We start from the raw sequence: 19273 nt of genomic DNA on the forward strand, positions 1-19273 counted from the left end.
ATACTTTTGGATTAAATTTATTGGTTTTTTATATCTATTGAAGTGTATTTTATAGAACACTGAATTTTTTTTTTTTACTTCAAACTTGCTATTATATTGTTTTTGAAACTATAGGAAAATCTAAGTGTGACTGTAGAGGTATTCTGGCTCTCATGCTTTTGGAGGAGCAGTATAGGAGCGGGGAAGGAGGGAAGTGGGGTAATAGTCTATCATTTCAGGTTTAGGAAATAAAAATGTGTTATGGCATGAGTTTCTCTTGATAGAAATATACTTTTTAGATGAGTTAATAATACTTCAGTGCCTTAGAAGTTTCGACATTCAGGTGTAGGGAAAGTAATTTGAAGTTTACAAATTAGTGGATTCAAAATTACTAAAGAAGTATGTATACTTTCACAGAGGGATTGGTTTGTAGAAGGCCAGCCACAGAATCTTGTTGGACACAGTCAGGACCAGTGAGCATAGAATCAGTAGGGGAATGTGGAGAAGACAGAATGAGAGCAGCTTTCTGTGATTCTTCTTCCTCTGCCAAGATCACACTGTGATCTTTGTAATATTGTGCTTTATTCCTTCCTGTTCCCATAGAATTAATGAGAGGAATGAACAGAAACTTTGGTTCCTCTGGCCCAAACCCTAAATTCAATATGCATATTTACTATAGAATTTTCATACTTAGATTTCTTTCCATTGGACAGACATTGGCCATGTTGGTAAACATTTATTTAATACTTGTAATATTTCTTCAAGAGCATGAAAAAATATTTGGGTATTATTGAGTAGCTCATAGAGTTTAGTGATATTAAAATAAAGTCATCAGATAAAAATCTTTAGTAATATATTTGACAATACTTCAAAATATTTGGAGGAGGGAATTTAAAATAAATATGTAAACTGACATTAACAAATAATTTTCCAGGAGACTGTTTTATTTGGTTGAATGCCATAAATACCAATTAATATAAGCATGCCAAAGTTAATTTCAGAAATTTGGGGGGAGTGCAAAGTTGAAAAGTATCATATTTGTTTCAATTATTTCTAACCTGTATTAAAAAGATAAAGGAATAATAACAAAGGGAAGGCTCATCTAAGGAATGAAAGACAAAAGATTGTGTAAAAGCATTTGATCACCTTGAACTAATTAAGATTAGTAGAAAAGAAGTAATGAATATTGTAAAATAGTGATCATTCCTATTTACTTTTTTACTATTTTGTTTTTTATTGGAGAGAAATTCTCACATGTAGAAATAACCATCAGTATAAATAACTTACAAGAGAAGTATGCACTGAGATCATTGTATTTATTAACAGAAGAACATGGAAGATATACCCACAGTTCCGGAGGTAGTTTAAAAAATGAAGGAAAGTACTTAGTATATTGATGATGACTGAGGAATATCACCATGGCATTCAAAGAGCTTCTGCTGCTATTGCCATTTCTAGCTCCTATTCATATAATGAGAATTGAAAGATTCATTAGAATCAAGTAATGTAGCGCTGAGCTACAGTGAGGAGTGTAGTGAGGTCTGGGAAGTTCCCTGAACTGATAGGTTTCAGAGATGAATGGACAAAAGGAATGAAAATTATGGAGGAATCTAAAACATAATGTAGTGTGTTTCATAAGAAATAATTAAAACATACATATTTAGAAATATATTTAGCCAATAAAGCAGAACTTGCTTAGACAGTGGGGTGTCTGGAGAGACTGTCGGGAACCAGCCAAACTTTCTGTATATCCCATTCTCTCAATGACATAAATTTAGACAATAACCCTGAGGACAACAGCCTTCTTAGCACATGGGTTCCAACAGGACTGTACACTTGTTAGTTCTATCTTTTCTAACTTGCTTATGCATGTTATTCTGTGGAAAATGGTGCTAGATGAAGCCTCTTCTATCAATTTCTTTTAATTAATTGAACCTCTCTTAAACTTGTTGGAGTAACTCTATTGGCTTAGGGTAAAGTGACAGGGAGGTTGTGAGGGATTAATTCACACTGCCAGATGCTTAAAACAATTTTTATTGAATTTATTGGAGGTGAAACTTGTCAATAAAACTACATAGGTTTCAAGCGTGCAATTCTAACGCATTATCTGTATACTGCATTGTGAACTCACCACCCAAAGTTAAGTCTCTTTTCACTACCATTTATCCCCCTTTTGCCCTCTTTCACTTCCCCCCACCTCCCTTTCCCTCTGGCAATCACCATACCTTTATTTGTGTCTGTGTGTGCATGTGTGTTTGCTTAATCCCTTCACCTTTTTCACCCAGTCCCCCAACTACCTCCGCTTGACAGCTGTGCATCTGTTCTCTGTATCTATGAGCCTGTTCCTATTTTATTTGTTAGTTTATTTTGTTCATTACATTACAAACATAAGTGAAATATGGTATTTGTCTTTCTCTGACTGGCTTATTTCATTTAGCACAATACTCTCCAGGTCCACCCATGATGGTGCAAAGGCAAGAATAAACAAATGAGACTGCATCAAACTAAAAGGTTTTTGCACAGCAAAGGAAACCATCAACAAAATGAAAAGACAACGCACTGAATGGGAGAACATATTCACCAATGATACATCTGATAAAGGATTAATTTCCAAAATTTATAAAAGACTGAATAAAATAAATTGAAGAGATTAGCCAAAGAACATGTATATGCATAGCCAATGGAGACAAACAACAGTGTGCTGAAGGCCAGGGAAAGGGGAGGCAGGGGCTGGGTGGAGGTGAGCAAAGCGGGGATAATGGGAGACATCTGTAATAGTCTCAACAATGAAAAAAAAAGAACTTATACAACTCAACACTAAGAAAATAGATGATCCAATTAAAAAATAGGCAAAGGACCTGCATAGACCCTTCTCCAAAGAGAACATACAGATGGCTAAACGACATATGAAAAGATGCTCAACATCACTAATCATTAGAGAAATGCAAATTAAAACCACAATGGGATATCACCTCAGACTGGTCAGAATGGCTAAAACAAATTTTTTTTATTGATAATATAGTTAGTTATTCTATGGACAGGATAAAAACTATATGATAAATCTTACATACCAAGAAACTATTATCATAAGATTATCCATCATTACTCATAAATATTAATTAAACACTTACTATGGGCCAGAATTTGTTAATGAGATACTATCTATCCTTAGAGAACTCAAAGATATGTTAGGAGTGACATACAGGATGGTCAAATATCCTATATAATAAAAGGGTAATATGCAAATTGAGCCTAACAGCAGAACGACTGGGAATGACTGGTCACTATGACACACACTGACCACCAGGGGGCAGACGCTCAATGCAGGAGCTGCCCCCTGGTGGTCAGTGCGCTCCCACAGAGGGAGCTCTGCTCAGCCACAAGCCAGGCTGATGGCTGCCAGCACAGTGGTGGTGGCGGGAGCCTCTCCTGCCTCCTCAGCTGCACTAAGGATGTCTGACTGCAGCTTAGGCCTGCTCCCTGCTGGCAAGTGGACATCCCCTGAGGGCTCCTGGACTGCCAGAGGGATGTCTGACTGCCAGCTTAGGCCCAATCTCCCGGGGAACAGGCCTAAGCCAGCAGGTGGACATCCCCCAAGGGGTCCCAGACTGTGAGAGGGCACAGGCCGGGCTGAAGGACCCCCCTGAGTGCACAAATTTTTGTGCACTGGGCCTCTAGTCAATTATAAAGTAGCATCACAAGTATTATGCTTGTACACCATAACATGAGAAAATAAAGAAATAAAGTAAATTGCAGTTGGAAGAAAGAGGAAGCTGTACTTGAGGAAGTGATGCATGAATTGTATTTAGAGGTGAGAAGCAGCAGAACTAAAAGCATTCAGTTCAGTTTGCAGGCACACAAGCAAGCAAGCAAGCAAACATTTAACAAAAACAGGGTTAGCCAAGCAGTTCAAGAAAGTTGAAGGATATTTTGTGGGGATAGTGGAAATCTAGATGTGAGGCTAGGAATAGACAGAGGATAGATAATCACCTCTTTGAAGGAGCCTAAACTTTGTGAAGGAGTAAACTCGAAGGAGTTTAAGCAGGACTGCAACTCTCACAGAAGTCTCTGTGAGATACTTCTTTTTCTTTTATTCTCTGAATTGCTTATTTCTCTTTTCTCCTGTTTTTATTCTGTCACTTCTCTCCCCTTTCCTCTTTTCCCGCCCATCTCTATCCTTACACACACACACACACACACACACACACACACACACCTCTCTAGAAAAAGATGGTGTTAAAAATATAGAAGTTATAATTCATCTACTCGTAAAATTTCATTTCATTTTACTATTTCATTTAACGTCCTGCAACATCTCAAATTTTCACATTTGTATTTTAAAAGATCCATAATCTTAACAAGTGTTGATTGTTTGTAAAAGACATCTATAATGCAGAAATAAGGATTTTAGGAAGAAGTTCAAATCATGTATAATCAATCACATTTTACTATGTTAATAATTCTTAAAAATTGGGCATTTTAATTTTTAAAATTGATTTCAGAGAGGAAGGCAGAGGGTGAGAGAGAAACAAAAATTATGAGAGAGAATCATTGATTGGCTGCCTCCTGCACAACCCCTAATGGGGATCAAGCCTGCAACCTGGGCATATGCCCTGACTGGGAATCTAACTGTGGCCTCCTGGTTCATAGGTTGACATTCAACCACTGAACCACACCAGCTGGGCAAAAGTTAGGCTTTTAAGATGTTTTAGGGGTATATGCACAGAATCATACTAAAGTGATATTTTTCACAGTTAGGTCTCTGTTATGTAGAACTATACTATTATTTTTAATAGCTACATAATAGCTGATGATATAGCTACATTATAATTTGATTTAAAATTCCGTATTCATTTATAATTTGGTTATTTATAACTATTTGCTATTGTTATAGAATAATAGGACGATGAACATATGAAAATATATATCAACACTGTGTAATTAAACTGGGATTTCCTTATGCTTATAATATTTCCTCCATGAATTTAATCCTTCGTTTAGTGTTAGGAGCCCCTGTATGCTTGTTATTGCATCGATTTAAACATTTTAAATTCTAATAAACATTATTAATTCTCACTCTCACCAATCATGCATAAGAATTTCTATATATAAGGTTATGTGTATATCCCAGTTGAATGTATTATTGTAACAGTTCCTCATTAATTTAATTTAGGTTATATTAAAATTTTTCCTTTTTATAAGTAATTGTATAACATTTGCCATAATAGCTAAATATTTTAGCTCATTTTTTGTTATACATTAAGAAAAACTTACTTAATGGGAGTCTTTAGTCATAAGGGAAGTTTTAAATATTTGATATATATATTTTCAAATTGTATTCTGGAAAAGTTGGATGATATGTGTACTCTGAATCCTATAGTATGAGAGAGTCTCTTTCTTCACAGCCTCACTCATGTTATTAATTTTTAACTCAATATAGTAATTCTATATTGTTTTATTTACATTTCTTTAATAGTGACTCTGTTCTTCAGACGTTGACTATTTAGATTTCTTATTTGGTCCAAGTCTTTGTGTTTGTTCATTTTAAATTTGGCTTATCATTATATTTAACAACTATTTTCCCACCTTTAATTTTTTCTTTTAAAAAATTATATAGAAGATTTAAATTTTGAATCTGAAAATGACAGTGTTTTCATGCATGATTTGCACATGTTAGGATATGCTTAGAAAGAGTTTTCTCCTACAAAGGAGTATCTAAAAATAAGTTCATATTTCCTATTTCTTTTATTTTTATTTAAATACTAGAGGCCCAGTGCATGAAATTTGTGCACTGGGGGGCGGGGAAGGGAGCCTCAGTTGGCCTATGCTCTCTCACAGTCAGGGAGCCCTCAGGGGATGTCCGACTGACATCCTTAGCACTGCACTCACCAGCCGTGAGCCCGGCCTCTGGCTGAGCAGCGCTCCCCCTGTAAGAGTGCACTGATCACCAGGGGGAAGCTCCTTCATTGAGCGTCTGCCCCCTGGTGGTCAGTGCACATCATAGGGACTGGTTGTTCCACTGTTCGATCGATTTGCATATTAGCCTTTTATTATATAGGATCCATTAAAATTTACTTTAGTTACTGTTGTAAAGGAAGGAATTCAGCCTATTTTTTCCAAGTTTGGTAAGTTGTGACAACACCATTTAGTGACAAGTTTATCCTTTCTGTACTTATTTAATGTGATCCTTCGACAGTCTTCTAATTGATCTCTCACTCTTTCCTCTGATCCCTCTATTACAATCTTTATTTTTCAGTTACTCTAACCTTTTTAAAGCAACAATATGATTATTTCATTGTTCTGCCTTAATTGCTTTCTATCACTTCTAAGATATAGACCAAATTCTTCACACACCCTATTTGATTCTACTTTGATCAGACCCTTACAGGTCTTTTATTTATTCCAAATTGATCTGTTTCTTCATGTTTCAGAATATTTCCCATGGCCTTTCCCCTGGAGAGATCACTCTTCCTATCCTTCTTCACTTATTTAACTTCTTATAGTTTGCATAGCCCTTTGTGTTTTTTTTTGTTTTTTGTTTTCAAATAAGTTGCTACCTTTAAGTTAGTCCCAAATAAGTTCTGGGACTTTAATTCATTTGCTAGACAACTTGTTTATAAAAGAGATACAGTGGGGCCTTGACTTACGAGTTTAATTCATTCCGAGACCGAGCTTGTTAAGGATCTCATTAAGGAGCTCGTTAACTCAAATTACTCTATCAACTCAAAGCAAAAAATCGGCCGAAAGACAGCTGGTATCTCAAAAAACTCGTTAGTCTGGACACTCGTAAGTCAAGGCCCCACTGTACTGTGATAATTGAATGTAACCTCATAATAAATTATCTATTCTAAATATTATAAAGTGGTGCCTTTAGAAAACCCCCCCAAATTTTATATAATTATTTAATCATTTGCATTACTTGAAGTTATTATTATCATCTAATCATACAATTAGTTATTTAATGTCTAGCTTCACAACTAGACCACAAACTACAGAAAGATAGGGTGTTTGTTTTATTCTAGAATGTGGCACAATGCAAGCATCTAGAAGGCCTTCCTGGTAGTTGCTCAGTGAATACATGGTTAATTAATAAACTATTGTATGACTTTTCAAAGGATTTTTGTGATGGGTAGTGAAGATTTCTCTTTAATATCAGAATTTAAAACCCAGTAACACCTCTTCTTTCAATATCTCCGGTGCATTCTTTTATAATTATTTCTATTTGTTTTTCAGGTAACACAAAGTCAATGAATAAAGCAAATTATTCTGAAGTGTCTCAATTTGTGTTCCTGGGACTTTCTACCTACAAACCAGTACAGCATTTCCTCCTGGCCTTCTCTACAGTGTTTTATGTAACAATTGTTCTAGGAAACCTTCTTGTTGTGCTTACAGTGACTTTCGACTGTCATTTACATTCCCCCATGTACTTCTTTTTAGCCAACCTCTCATTGATTGATTTCTGTCTTTCAACTTTAGCAGTTCCTAAGATGATATCTGATTTATACTCTGGGCACAAAACCATAACCTTCCAGGGATGTGTCATCCAGATGTTTGTCCTTCACACCCTGGGGGGATCTGAGATGGTGCTGCTCATTGCCATGGCCTTTGATAGATATGTGGCCATATGTAAGCCCCTCCACTACCTGGCTGTCATGAGCCCACAAATGTGCATTTTGTTTGTTTCTGGTGCTTGGGTTATAGGCCTCATTCACTCAGGGGTCCAGATAGCTTTTGTTGTTCATTTGCCTTTTTGTGGTCCTAATGAGATAGATAGCTTTTACTGTGACCTTCCTTGGTTTATCAAACTTGCTTGCACAGACACCTACAGAATGGAATCTATCGTTACTGCCAACACTGGGTTTATTTCCTTGGCCACTTTATTCTTGTTGATTATCTCCTATATCTTCATCCTGGTCACTGTATGGAAACACTCTTTAGGTGGTTTGTCTAAGGCCCTTTCTACTCTCTCAGCTCATATCACTGTGGTGGTTTTGTTCTTTGGACCATGCATCTTTGTTTACATATGGCCATTGCCCACAGCGGCAGTGAATAAGTTTCTTCCTGTTTTGGACTTTCTGATTACACCCATTCTGAATCCTATTATCTATACATTGAGGAACAAGGATATGAAGATGGCAATGAGGAGACTAATTAGTCAACTCCTGAGTTTGAGGAAGATCTAAATAACTCATACGCCATAAATTACTTTGTAAATTTTCAAGCAACTTCAAGTAATACAAATGCTTAAATAACTATACAAAATTTGGGGCTATTTTTTTTCCAAAGGCACCACTCTGTAATATTTACAATAGATAATTTATGATGGGGTTACATTCAATTATCACAACATCTGTTTTTTAAACAACTTGTTTGGCAACTGAATTAAAGTCCCAGAAAGTGTTTATGGGAAGTTAATGAAAAAGCATAGATTACAGACTTAGAATCTGCTGAAAGTATGACCTCAGACATCAGCCTTCCTGGATTCAAGTGAATTAACTTACAGCTAATATACTCAAACTTTTGAGGAAACTATGAAATGTGCAACTTTCCTCTGAATCAAATCCAGGATATGAATAATAAAATTTATATATTTTTTTGAAACATAAAAAATGTGTGAGAGAGGTTTTAAGAAAGGACCAAGTGATATTTTATAACTGAAAAGGAAACATATGAAATTATGAATTCAAGTAAGCTTAAAAAACAGACTGGACACAGCAGAAGAAAGGATCAATAGATTCAGACAAGTCAATAGGTATTATCTAAACTGATGTACAGAAATTAGGAAAATTTAAAAATCAGAACAGATAAATATAGGGTGTCTGCAGAAAAGGTATACATACACTTTGAGTAATTAGAAAGGCAGTATTTATTAAAATAATTTCTTTTTCTCAAAATTGAGCTGTCAGCTGTTAAAGTGTGCATAAATTTTTGGGGACACCGTGTGTGTGTGTGTGTGTGTGTGTGTGTGTGTGTGTGTGTTTATACACACATATGCAGAAATAGTGATTGTTTTATTTAAGGGTCTATGCCTCAGACTCTATCTAAGTTAGCAGGACCATGTTATCTCTAAAAGGTAATATGAAATTTTAAATACATCTGGCTCCATGAATTTCAAATGAGGGGATATAAACATGTATTTCTTTTTGAGGCAAGGTGTAGGAAGAATTCTTAAAAATTTTGTAATATATAGTAATGAACAATTCACAAATATTGTATATAATCTAGTTGCTTACAGGCCACCTGAACACTACAATGACTTAAACAAATAGTTTATTCTAACTTTTATAACACTTTTCCCCTGATTTTATTGGTATAGATATTAAACCCTTTCATCCATTTATAAATAGAAAGAAAAGTAGCAAAATACTTAAAGGTTGTTAGTATACCCATCATTCTATTTAATGTATATCTTCCATAGACAATTACATAATTTTCACAAATTACTAAAACATGAAGTTGAGGGAACAGCATTCTCTACAGATGATAGTTATAATTCAATTTTTTTCTGAATGTGATGTAAAATGAATAATGATTACCTTTATACCATCTTTTCAGATAGATAGGTAGTTAAAATGTTAACTAATTGAGAAACAAATTTATCCATTAAAGAATAAAGATAGCAATATTCAATGCATTGACATATTGACAAAAATTTAGAGAAGATCTATGTGAAATTCCTTGCTCAAGAAAATGCTTAGCATAATAAAGAATTTCAAGATAATGTGGTGGGTGTTGAAGTAGCAACACCAACAGTAATAAGTAACATTAACATTGTTGTTAACTTCAATTTATCCTTGAGCACAACCAAAATCATATTTATAAAGACTAGCCAAATTTCCCAAATCATTTTGCATTCAATGATCAATAAATGATTGTGGACTATAAGAGAACTGATGTAAAACTTACATCTGGAGATACATCCGATTTTCATGTATGAATTGGGGAATGTTTCCCAGTCCCACATAACAAGACAAGGGAGGCTAATTTAGGGAGCTTACAGTGGACATTCTGCTAATGTAAGACCCTGAAATATCACAGAAATCCACATGCTAGCATCGTAGTCTCTGGATGGCATTTTTAATCTCCTTGTTTCTTAGAGTGTAAATAGCTGGATTTAGGAGAGGTGTAATGACCGCATAAAATACAGCAAGAAACTTGTCCACCCAGGTGATGCTGAGTGGCCACAGATAGATGAAGATGCAAGGCCCAAAGAACAGCACCACCACTGTGATATGGGCAGTACAGGTGGAGAGAGCCTTGGATGCTCCATCCTTAGCGTGAAGGCAGACAGTAAACAGAATATAAGTGTAAGATATCAGCAACAGTGTGAAGCAGATGGTTGCCAGTACCCCACTGTCAGCATTTATCAACATTTCTAGAACATAGGTATCCATGCAGGCTAGCTTTATTACCAATGGAATATCACAAAAAAAGCTATCCAATTCCCTGGGTCCACAGAAGGGGAGCTTTATAATCATAGCTAGTTGGCTTATTGAATGCACAAAGCCAACGATCCATGACGTCATCACTAACAGAATGCACATGCGTCTGTTCATGTTGCTGGAGTAATGAAGTGGCTTACAGATGGCCACATAACGGTCGTAGGCCATTGACACAAGCAGCACCATCTCACCCCCTCCAAAGAAATGTCCAAAGAAAATCTGACACATGCAGCCTCCAAAGGAGATGGTCTTGTTTTCCTTGAGAAAGTCTGTGATCATTTTAGGGGTGGTGACTGAGGAAAGGCAGAAATCAATGAATGAAAGATTGGCTAACAGGAAATACATAGGGGAGTGCAGATGACGGTCAGTGATAATTAGGAGCATAATGAAGATGTTGCCTAAAATGGTGATCAAATAAAGTGAAGAAAATATCACTAGGAGGAAGGCCTGGAGCTCCCATGAGTTACATAGCCCAAGGATAATAAACTCTGACACCACAGACTGGTTAACTTCTTCCATTTAGTACAGTTTGTTTGAAATTCATCTGAAGAAAAAACATGAAATTCAACTTTTGAGTAAACAGTATGTGAATCAGGAGAAGAGGATCTTTTATACATTATTAATAGGAGGGTATGCTGATATAATCACTTTGGGACTTATATACTTCAACATTCACACATTCTACGACCTAGCCATTTCATTCCATTTAAATACCCAAGATAAACTCTTGCTAATGTATATAAGGAGAAATTTATAATAATACCCGTAGGCTGGACAATGCAATATTATTGTGACAAATAAAATACAGCTATATATACTGCTATAGTTATATCTTAGTAAGATATAATAATAAAGGGGAAGAAATCCAAAGCAGATACATTCAGCATCATTTTAATAAGGTAAAAAGCAATAGAAAAATAACTATACTTTGCAGGAACTGTATAAATGATAAAACTATGTACGAAAAGAGAAGATGCTAAAATGTAAGTAACCTCAAGTGTGGGAAAGCTGAGGGTCAGCATGAGGATGAACACATAGCAGTTGTATGTTATTATCAATTGTTTAGCTCTTGTATTAGGTCATGTTTTCATAGGTATAATTTTTTTTAGTAAATAGACAAATACAAAATGGGCATGGAAAAATGGTGAGAATATGTTCTGAATCAAGGATTATAATCAATTCAATACTGTGGATCTGAGATAAAATAACTTCTTTTTAAAATGGCATTTTGTGTAGTGGATATATGGTGGAAAAATATTTTTTATATGTAAATTTGAAAAATTAAAATAATAGCACATGACTGAAGGTTAATGATTTGTTATTAATGCTTAAATACATGAATCAATCCGTTAAAAAAGATATTAATACTAGTCTTGTCAAAGAGACAAAACTTTTTCACAGTTAACTAAGTAGAAGAGCAGATAAATCAAGGAGAAGGTGAAAGAATGAATGTTCTAGGCATAGAGAAAGGATAAATCAATAGCATCTGGAAGAAATACTCTCTGTTCATAAAACTCAAAGCTTTTGTAACCTGCAAGAAATTACTCAAAGCCTGAAGTATACCTCCGCCACAGCTGAGTCCTGAAGTTGAGTCTTGAATATCGAACTCTAAAATATGTTTGAAAGCCTATTTTGCTAGACATTATCAAGGACTACAGAACACAGAATCTGGTGTTAAGTTTTTTATTTGAAACAAGATAGCTTCTGAGAAACTAAAATCTGGAATTCTCTGCAATGTCTAAAATGATCCAAAAGCTGTGATGAACACTGGGAGAGAGACTGTGTCACTGTCCTTGAGCGAACTATTTTTTTGTGTTACACATGAGAGGGTCCTTGGGTCCTGAGGCTCTGGCTACAATTTTAGAGTGAGGTAATTTCTTCCATTTCCAGCCTGTCCATAGGAAGCCATTTTCATTCAGTATCATATGCTTTATCATGATTTTTGAAGTATATGTTCTCCCAAACAATCTTTGGCTGAGTAAATTACATACACAAATTAATTAGAGTTCTTATCACAAGTTAGAGAAAGTTTAAGTTTGTCTCTAAAAGAGTTATTTTTGCTATTTAAATTACTTTAAAAAAATCTAAAATTCCTATTAAGCTGGAAAGTAGATCTATATATTTCTCTTTTAAACTTTTTTCTCTCTCCTCCCAATTTTTCTTCTCCTCTTTTCTCCTCCTCCTACTCCTACCTCTTTTACAAATATTTGGATCTCAGTCTTTGCCGTAATAGATCAATTATCTCTAACAGCCATTACTAAGTTCTTGACAACTGGTGTTCCTAGCCCTCTATAAAGTTGGGAACAGCTATATAGTTTTAAATTTTTTTTCTATATAACTCAGAGCTATACAAAACATTTTTAATCACTCACAGTAACAATCATACTCATTTTACTGCTGGAAAAACAATATCAACAAAAGGTAAATGGCCAAACACAGTTAACAGAGGACCTATTAGAATTAGGAAAGAGTGTTGGTTTAGAGAAGAGTTTAGTTTGTTGAGAAGAAATATGATTTCTATGAGTCAAGAAAAAATAAAGACGCTCCTTAAGAATTAATGTTCTATGAAAAAGCATTGACATAAGAAGAAATATAAATAGCCAATAGTTGTATGAAATATATTCTCTGTATCTATAATAATTCTTTTATTATTCTTGGCACTAATTACTTCAGGATTTCCTCTAATTTAGTCTGGACTTACCCTCACTGTTGTCTATAATTGCAATTTTTATTGATGTTGTGTTTTTTAAAATTCATTAGCATTATCAGATATCAAGGATGAAATAAAAACAAAATTAGAAAGTGCTAAGTGTACAAGAGGCTTTTAATTTGTTCAAATATGGCCAACAAGAATTTATAGAATATTTTCTTACTGCACACTCATCACTTCTGGGCTCTTTAGATGAAAAAAAAAAAAAAAAGAAAAAAAGAAAAAGAAAAAGAAAAGGAAAAAGACCCAAGGTGCTGTAGGTTATATCAAAGAAGTAAAAGTCTATGGCTTCTTTTTTACCTAATACTGGCTTTAAAAATTGTTAATATTGTTTTAGTTGAGTTACTAAAGTAAAATATTACTGCTAAAATAATTATGTTAATATCCATATTAATAATACCATTATAATAAATTTTCAAGCATGTTCTAGGTGGGAGAGATAAATCTCCAGTTTCCAAGAGTATGTGTAGAATCAAAAGTCTTGAAAGCAGAACTCACTTAAGAGAATCAAAACTTAAGAAAAGAAAAAAAGAAAAAAAATGTGAAAAATTTTTCTTTTGGAGCTGCTAATTTCAGGATCATGTCAAAACTAAGTCTCTCTATCTCTCTGTGTGTTTCTCTGTCTCTCTCTGAATGCATCCTATGTGCTAGAACTTTCACTTATATTGTCTAAATTAATCTTTACAATAACCCTATGAAATATGTCTAACTATTCTGAGGTTGACTCTCAGTGCAACCTGTTAGAAGTCTCAGGGGTAAGAGATAGCATGACAGGGACGCACACCCAGTGTTCTCTGACTTTAGTCCTTCTCCTTCTGTGATAGCATTCTATATCTCCTGCTGTTCCAAGAGCATTCATTCCATTTCCATGGTAACTATTGACTTTTAATAGCTTTTGAGATATTTTCCTCCATGTTTTCTATTAGGCTTCTTTCTGAGCTAAATCATTAATAATCAGTTTTCTCCATGTTGGAAATTTCTATTAATTATAGTACATATCAATGCCTGGAAGATTTACTTAACCCATGAAAATTGTGGAACCTGATGATTGTGGTGCTGTGAGAACATGAAAACTTCCTCAACCAGGGCATTGAAGGCACTATGTGACTGTATAGAAGACATATCTTTTGATGCTATAGGAAGTCCAGAAGTACCAGGATGTAGCTGAGAGAAACAAAAAACATTTGATATTTCTGGTATCTATGAAGCAATGTATGCACAACTTCCATCCCAATTAATATGTATGGATATATGGTATTAAAACATTTTGAAGTTGTTTTCAGTGTGACAGGGGAAAGTAATTAAGGGAGAAATTCAGAAATGTACAGAGTATAAATTATATTTTCTTACCCGAGAGACACCATAATTCACCACATTTTTTTCCCATGGATAAAGCATTGTTCATATTCTAACTAGAATCTGAAGCAAAGTCATATTTCAGCAAAACAATCCATTTTCTGTTGTGACCAGTGATCGTGGGAGTGTGAGGCATATATTCACTATAGAGAGTAGCCTCTGGGATAGGAAACTTTCAAGCTAGTCATGCTATGCTCTTTTGGGACCTTTTAATTTCTGAGTTTCTCTGAATTAATAGTATTACCTAAAAGTGTGCCTATGGTCAAAGACAGACTTGGTGAGTACAATTATGTAAGTTCTAATGATGTAATTTAAACAGTTTAAAAATATTTCTTCAGTTACTTTTTTTCAAGAAGAACATTATTTCAGAACTCAGTTGTTATTTTTAGTCCCAGCAGAATTAAGCTGACTTGGATGAGTAGGCAGGAGATGACTAGCAGAGAGAGATGAGCCAGTCACTGATACACTCCAATGGTGCCTTGAATTGCTGGTTTTGTAGGGTTTTCATGGAGAGTAGAAAATATTTTGAAGTTTCAAAAATTTCTGTATTTACTTGAGCAATGTTCTAGGTTTAACATTGAGTAAAAAGCAGCACTGTTAATATTCTTCTAAATAACAAAACAGTAATAGAAACCTAGCTATTATTTGTAATACTTGTACAAAGTATTATGTAAATTCAGTGTTATTAAGATTCCAACACCTTATAGGTTTGAGAAGGAAATATTATGGTCTGACTCTATTTTCCCTTTTTTACTACTTTCTTTTCACTGAAAAAAATAATTTGCCCACATTTTAGTGGCTATTGTTTCCATTTCCTTTCAATGCATTTACATAATTCACATGCATTTACTTCTCCAAAGAGCATGTATCCACATATATAGTTGGAGGAGTCTTGTTTGCTATTGAGTATATAGCATATAGAAGGTTAATTTAACTTGCAGATTATTTAAAATAAATGTATGCTTAAATACATTCATGTAACAATAATGGCTGCCTTTAGAGAAATAAAAAAATTAAGATAAAATATATTTAAAACACACCTTATTTTTTGTTGAAAAGTAAAGACACCTTTTAAAAGTGCTCTCCACAAGAACAGGCATATAGATCAATGGAACAGAACAGAGACCCCAGAAATTGACCCAAGCCATGATGTTCAATTAATATTTGACAAAGGAGGCAAGAACATATAATAGAGTCAAGACAGTCTCTTCAATAAATAGTGTTGGGAAAATTGGGTAGATACATGCAAAAAAAAAAATGAAACTAGACCACCAACTGACATCATACATAAGGACAAATTCAAAATGGATAAAAGACTTAAATGTAAGTCATGAAACCATAAAAATCTTAGAAGAAGCCATAGGCAGTAAAATATGAGACATATTTCATAGCACTATGTTTATAGATACATCTCCTAGGACAAAGGAAACTAAAAAGAAAATAAACAAATGAGATTACATCAAAATAAAACGCTTCTGCACAGCAAGAAAAGCCATCAACAAAGTGAAAAGAGAACCCACTGCCTGGGAGAACATAATTGTCAATGATACACCTGATAAGGGGTTAACTTCCAAAGTATATAAGGAATTCATACAACTTAACAAAAGGAAGACAAACAATCCAATTAAAAAATGGGCAAAGAATCTAAATAGACCCTTCTCCAAAGTGGACATACAAAAGGCCAAGAGACATATGAAAAAATGTTCAAAGTCACTAATCATTTGAGATATGCAAATTAAAATGAGTTACCATCTTAAAAAGACTTACATATGTATATGTCAGAGGGATTGTTAGTAATTGGCTGAGAAAGATAGTTAAACATCCATGTCTCAAACCAGGATGCTGAATTATAGTAGAGAGGGCTACTCTAAGATCACCAACTAAATAAGAATTACAATTTGGAGTTAAGTAATCATTGGGAGAAAATAAACCTTTAAATAAGGTAATAGATAGACTTTTTGAATGTTGGTCTGGATCCTCTCCCAGACTGATGGTGTAAAAAGTAGTAGGCTAGTGGCATGAATATAATTTCAAATAAGGTCAAGACATCTATGAGCTAAAAATTATTGTGCAAGGGTAATGAGGAGAAAAGAATTAAGTGATGGAGTATTGAATATACTTCTCTTCCCACATTGTCAACAGCACTATTTTGATGATCTCTTCTTAGACTTAAGAAATGATACTTTCTGTTTTATCCCTACCTTCAACTTCTTCCCAGGCAGTTGTGGAACCTAGAGATCTATAAAGTTATGATTTCTTCAACCTGCTGTTTTCAAAAGAAAATGATTTTTTAAAAATGGGATACCACTGCCTGGTGCTCTGCATCTTTCTTCTGGCAGTCTGCTCAGGGGAAAAGCTGACATAGGACTCTGTTTTAGAAGAACTGCTAGATATAAACACATACAACACATATTCCTTACCTTAAAGAATGTACTATTAGGTTGGTAAATTAAGATTAAGAAATAAAACATTGAGCAGCAAAAGTTAGTATACAGTTGAGAGCTATAATATACAGAGGATTAAAGGATCAACAAGGACAGGACCAATTTGATTGAATAAGAGGTAGACTCCACAGAGATGTAGGGGTAAAGGAATGTAATTTCTAATAGTGGGAACCCTATCAGCACAGTGCATGAAAGAGGATAGTTAGTGATGTGAAACAAAAAGCCCAGGCTTTGAAGCTAGGCAGCTATAGTCCGAGACTTGGGTCTATCACTGATGAACTATGGGAACTCAATCAAGTTATAAACTCTGAGCCTCATGTATTTTAGTATGTAAAACGATGGCCACAAGCTACATGGGCAAATGCAGGGAATTGTGCCCCCTGCAACAGGAGTCCCAAGGGACCTAGCGGGCCAAGAGCCAAGAGAGTGCACTTCTCTGTCCAGCAGTTTAAATATTCAGGTTTCACGCCCTCGCAGTGTCCACGCATATTCTGGCCACTGACTCACTCCCAGGTGTGACTGATAGGTAAGCACCTTTCCACATCACCCAGACCTTACTGGGCATGTGTCTACTGTCCAGTCTCTTCCCCCAGGGATCTCCAGGGAAAAGTTGGAGAATATTAACTGCAGCTTCCTGGCAAAGCTGTATAAATGGCATGCCTATATTATCTAGTCTCCCCTTTACTCCTTTCCTGTTAAGTAATAACCATGTTATTTTAACAGTATCATTTAGAGAGCTTTTAGGTTAGTGAAGAATCACCTTACCCAAACTGAAACTTTCAAATAGTCTTCATGATCTCTCATCATTTATAGTCTAAATGTCCCCTTGCCATAGTTGCTTCTCCATATGGTCCTTATTAGTAAGCCCCCAACAGGGCTCCTCAGCAGCTGGGCTGCTGCCTGCTTATCATTGACAACAGATATAGAATGATGTCATTCTGACACAACTTCATTTTTATATCAAAGCAACATTTTTTTGTCTCTGTCATAAACAAGCAATTTAAAACAGTTTCATTGAAGTCATAAACAAGTGGATTTGAAATAATATTAAACCAATGCACAGCAAGAAAAAATTCTGTTAGGTCAGCTTAGCAAGAATCTTCCTACCCTTGATGTCTCCTCTTAGTAATTTTCCATCCATTCATCCCTCACCCTGCTCCTATAAATAAATCCTCACTGTCTTTGCTGTATTCAGAACCAAGTCCAATTTCATTCCCCTATTGCTATAGTCTTGAATAAAAAGTCTTGTTTATCATTAAAAATAAATAAATAAATAAATAATAAAATTATTCTTTTTATTATTATTTAATGTTGATTTCTTTCTTTATTTTTTTATCTCTCTGGACAGTATCTAAACAAAATAGCACAGACAAACAAAATAATGTGTAATCTGTTAAATGGTGATAATATTATACTAGATTTAGTTTATACATCATACCAGATACACACGTTTGCCTTGTTTCTAGCTGGAGTATCCAGAACAGTGACGGCCTTTGACTCTGCTACATGGCCAAGGGCCCAATGTGGTTGCTTCTATAGGTCCCTCATGTTTCTCTCAGGCATGTTAAAGCATTGTTTTGTCTCTCACCAGCACTTCACCTTGGACTTCCCACCTCTGGCTCCTGTCTTATTTAAGTTTCCTGTCCCAAAGAGGAGCGTGAGTTAAAGAATTATGTGTAGTCACTTTATGTGAGAAGGGGATCTCTGGAAGTAGGAGAGAGAGAGAGCAAGGGAGATGAGTGAGGGAAGAAGGAAAAACCAATATGAATGTACATTTTTAGGTCACTGAGTAGAGAAAATGTTTACGTGATTTGCCTACAATGTACAATTTGCCTACAATGGAATAGTAGTTTGACTAAACCAACTAGGTTAACCAGAACTTAAAATTTGACCCTATATCAAACAAATATTTATATACATAAATAAATAATTGAAAGCTATAAATAACTTTTGTGGAAGAAAATGTATATAATGTGTGAGAGATTTATAGAGGGAATAGTTTGGATTTGCAACTCAGAGAAGCCTCTTAACAGTTGAGACCTAGATCTTCAAGTACAAACAGATGTAAAACAAGTGGAACTTCAGAATAAATCACAGTTCCAGAAAGCTCTAAGAACACCAACCAGGATAACAAAAATCTACACCAGAACATATTATATTCAAAATCAAACTAAAGAAAAGAGAAAATAAGTCTTGATAGACTCTAGAGAGAAATAAATCATATTACTTATAGAGGAACAAGGATAAGAATTACATCAGATTTCTTGTCATAAACCGTGTACTAGAAAGAAAGTAGAGTAAAATATTTAGTGTTAAAAAAATCCACCTAGATTTTTATGTTG

At 34.8% G+C, this 19273-nt stretch overlaps 2 protein-coding genes across 2 annotated transcripts; one reads left to right on the forward strand and one right to left on the reverse strand.

The window, feature by feature from the left end:
* Positions 1-7220: 7220 nt before the first annotated feature.
* LOC139003540 (olfactory receptor 4F15-like) lies at positions 7221-8162 on the forward strand. The gene has a single exon (XM_070405546.1). It carries the CDS (start codon positions 7227-7229, stop codon positions 8160-8162), a length of 936 nt encoding a protein of 311 aa, XP_070261647.1. The 5' UTR covers positions 7221-7226.
* Positions 8163-10028: 1866 nt separating this feature from the next.
* Positions 10029-10940, reverse strand: LOC139003548 (olfactory receptor 4K1-like). The gene has a single exon (XM_070405560.1). It carries the CDS (start codon positions 10938-10940, stop codon positions 10029-10031), a length of 912 nt encoding a protein of 303 aa, XP_070261661.1.
* Between the last annotated feature and the right edge of the window lie 8333 nt (positions 10941-19273).

The sequence above is a fragment of the Myotis yumanensis genome, unplaced genomic scaffold, assembly GCF_028538775.1.
Source record: "Myotis yumanensis isolate MYYU_CA2020_CCGP unplaced genomic scaffold, mMyoYum1.0.hap1 SCAF_1, whole genome shotgun sequence".
Classification (NCBI taxonomy): domain Eukaryota; kingdom Metazoa; phylum Chordata; class Mammalia; order Chiroptera; family Vespertilionidae; genus Myotis; species Myotis yumanensis.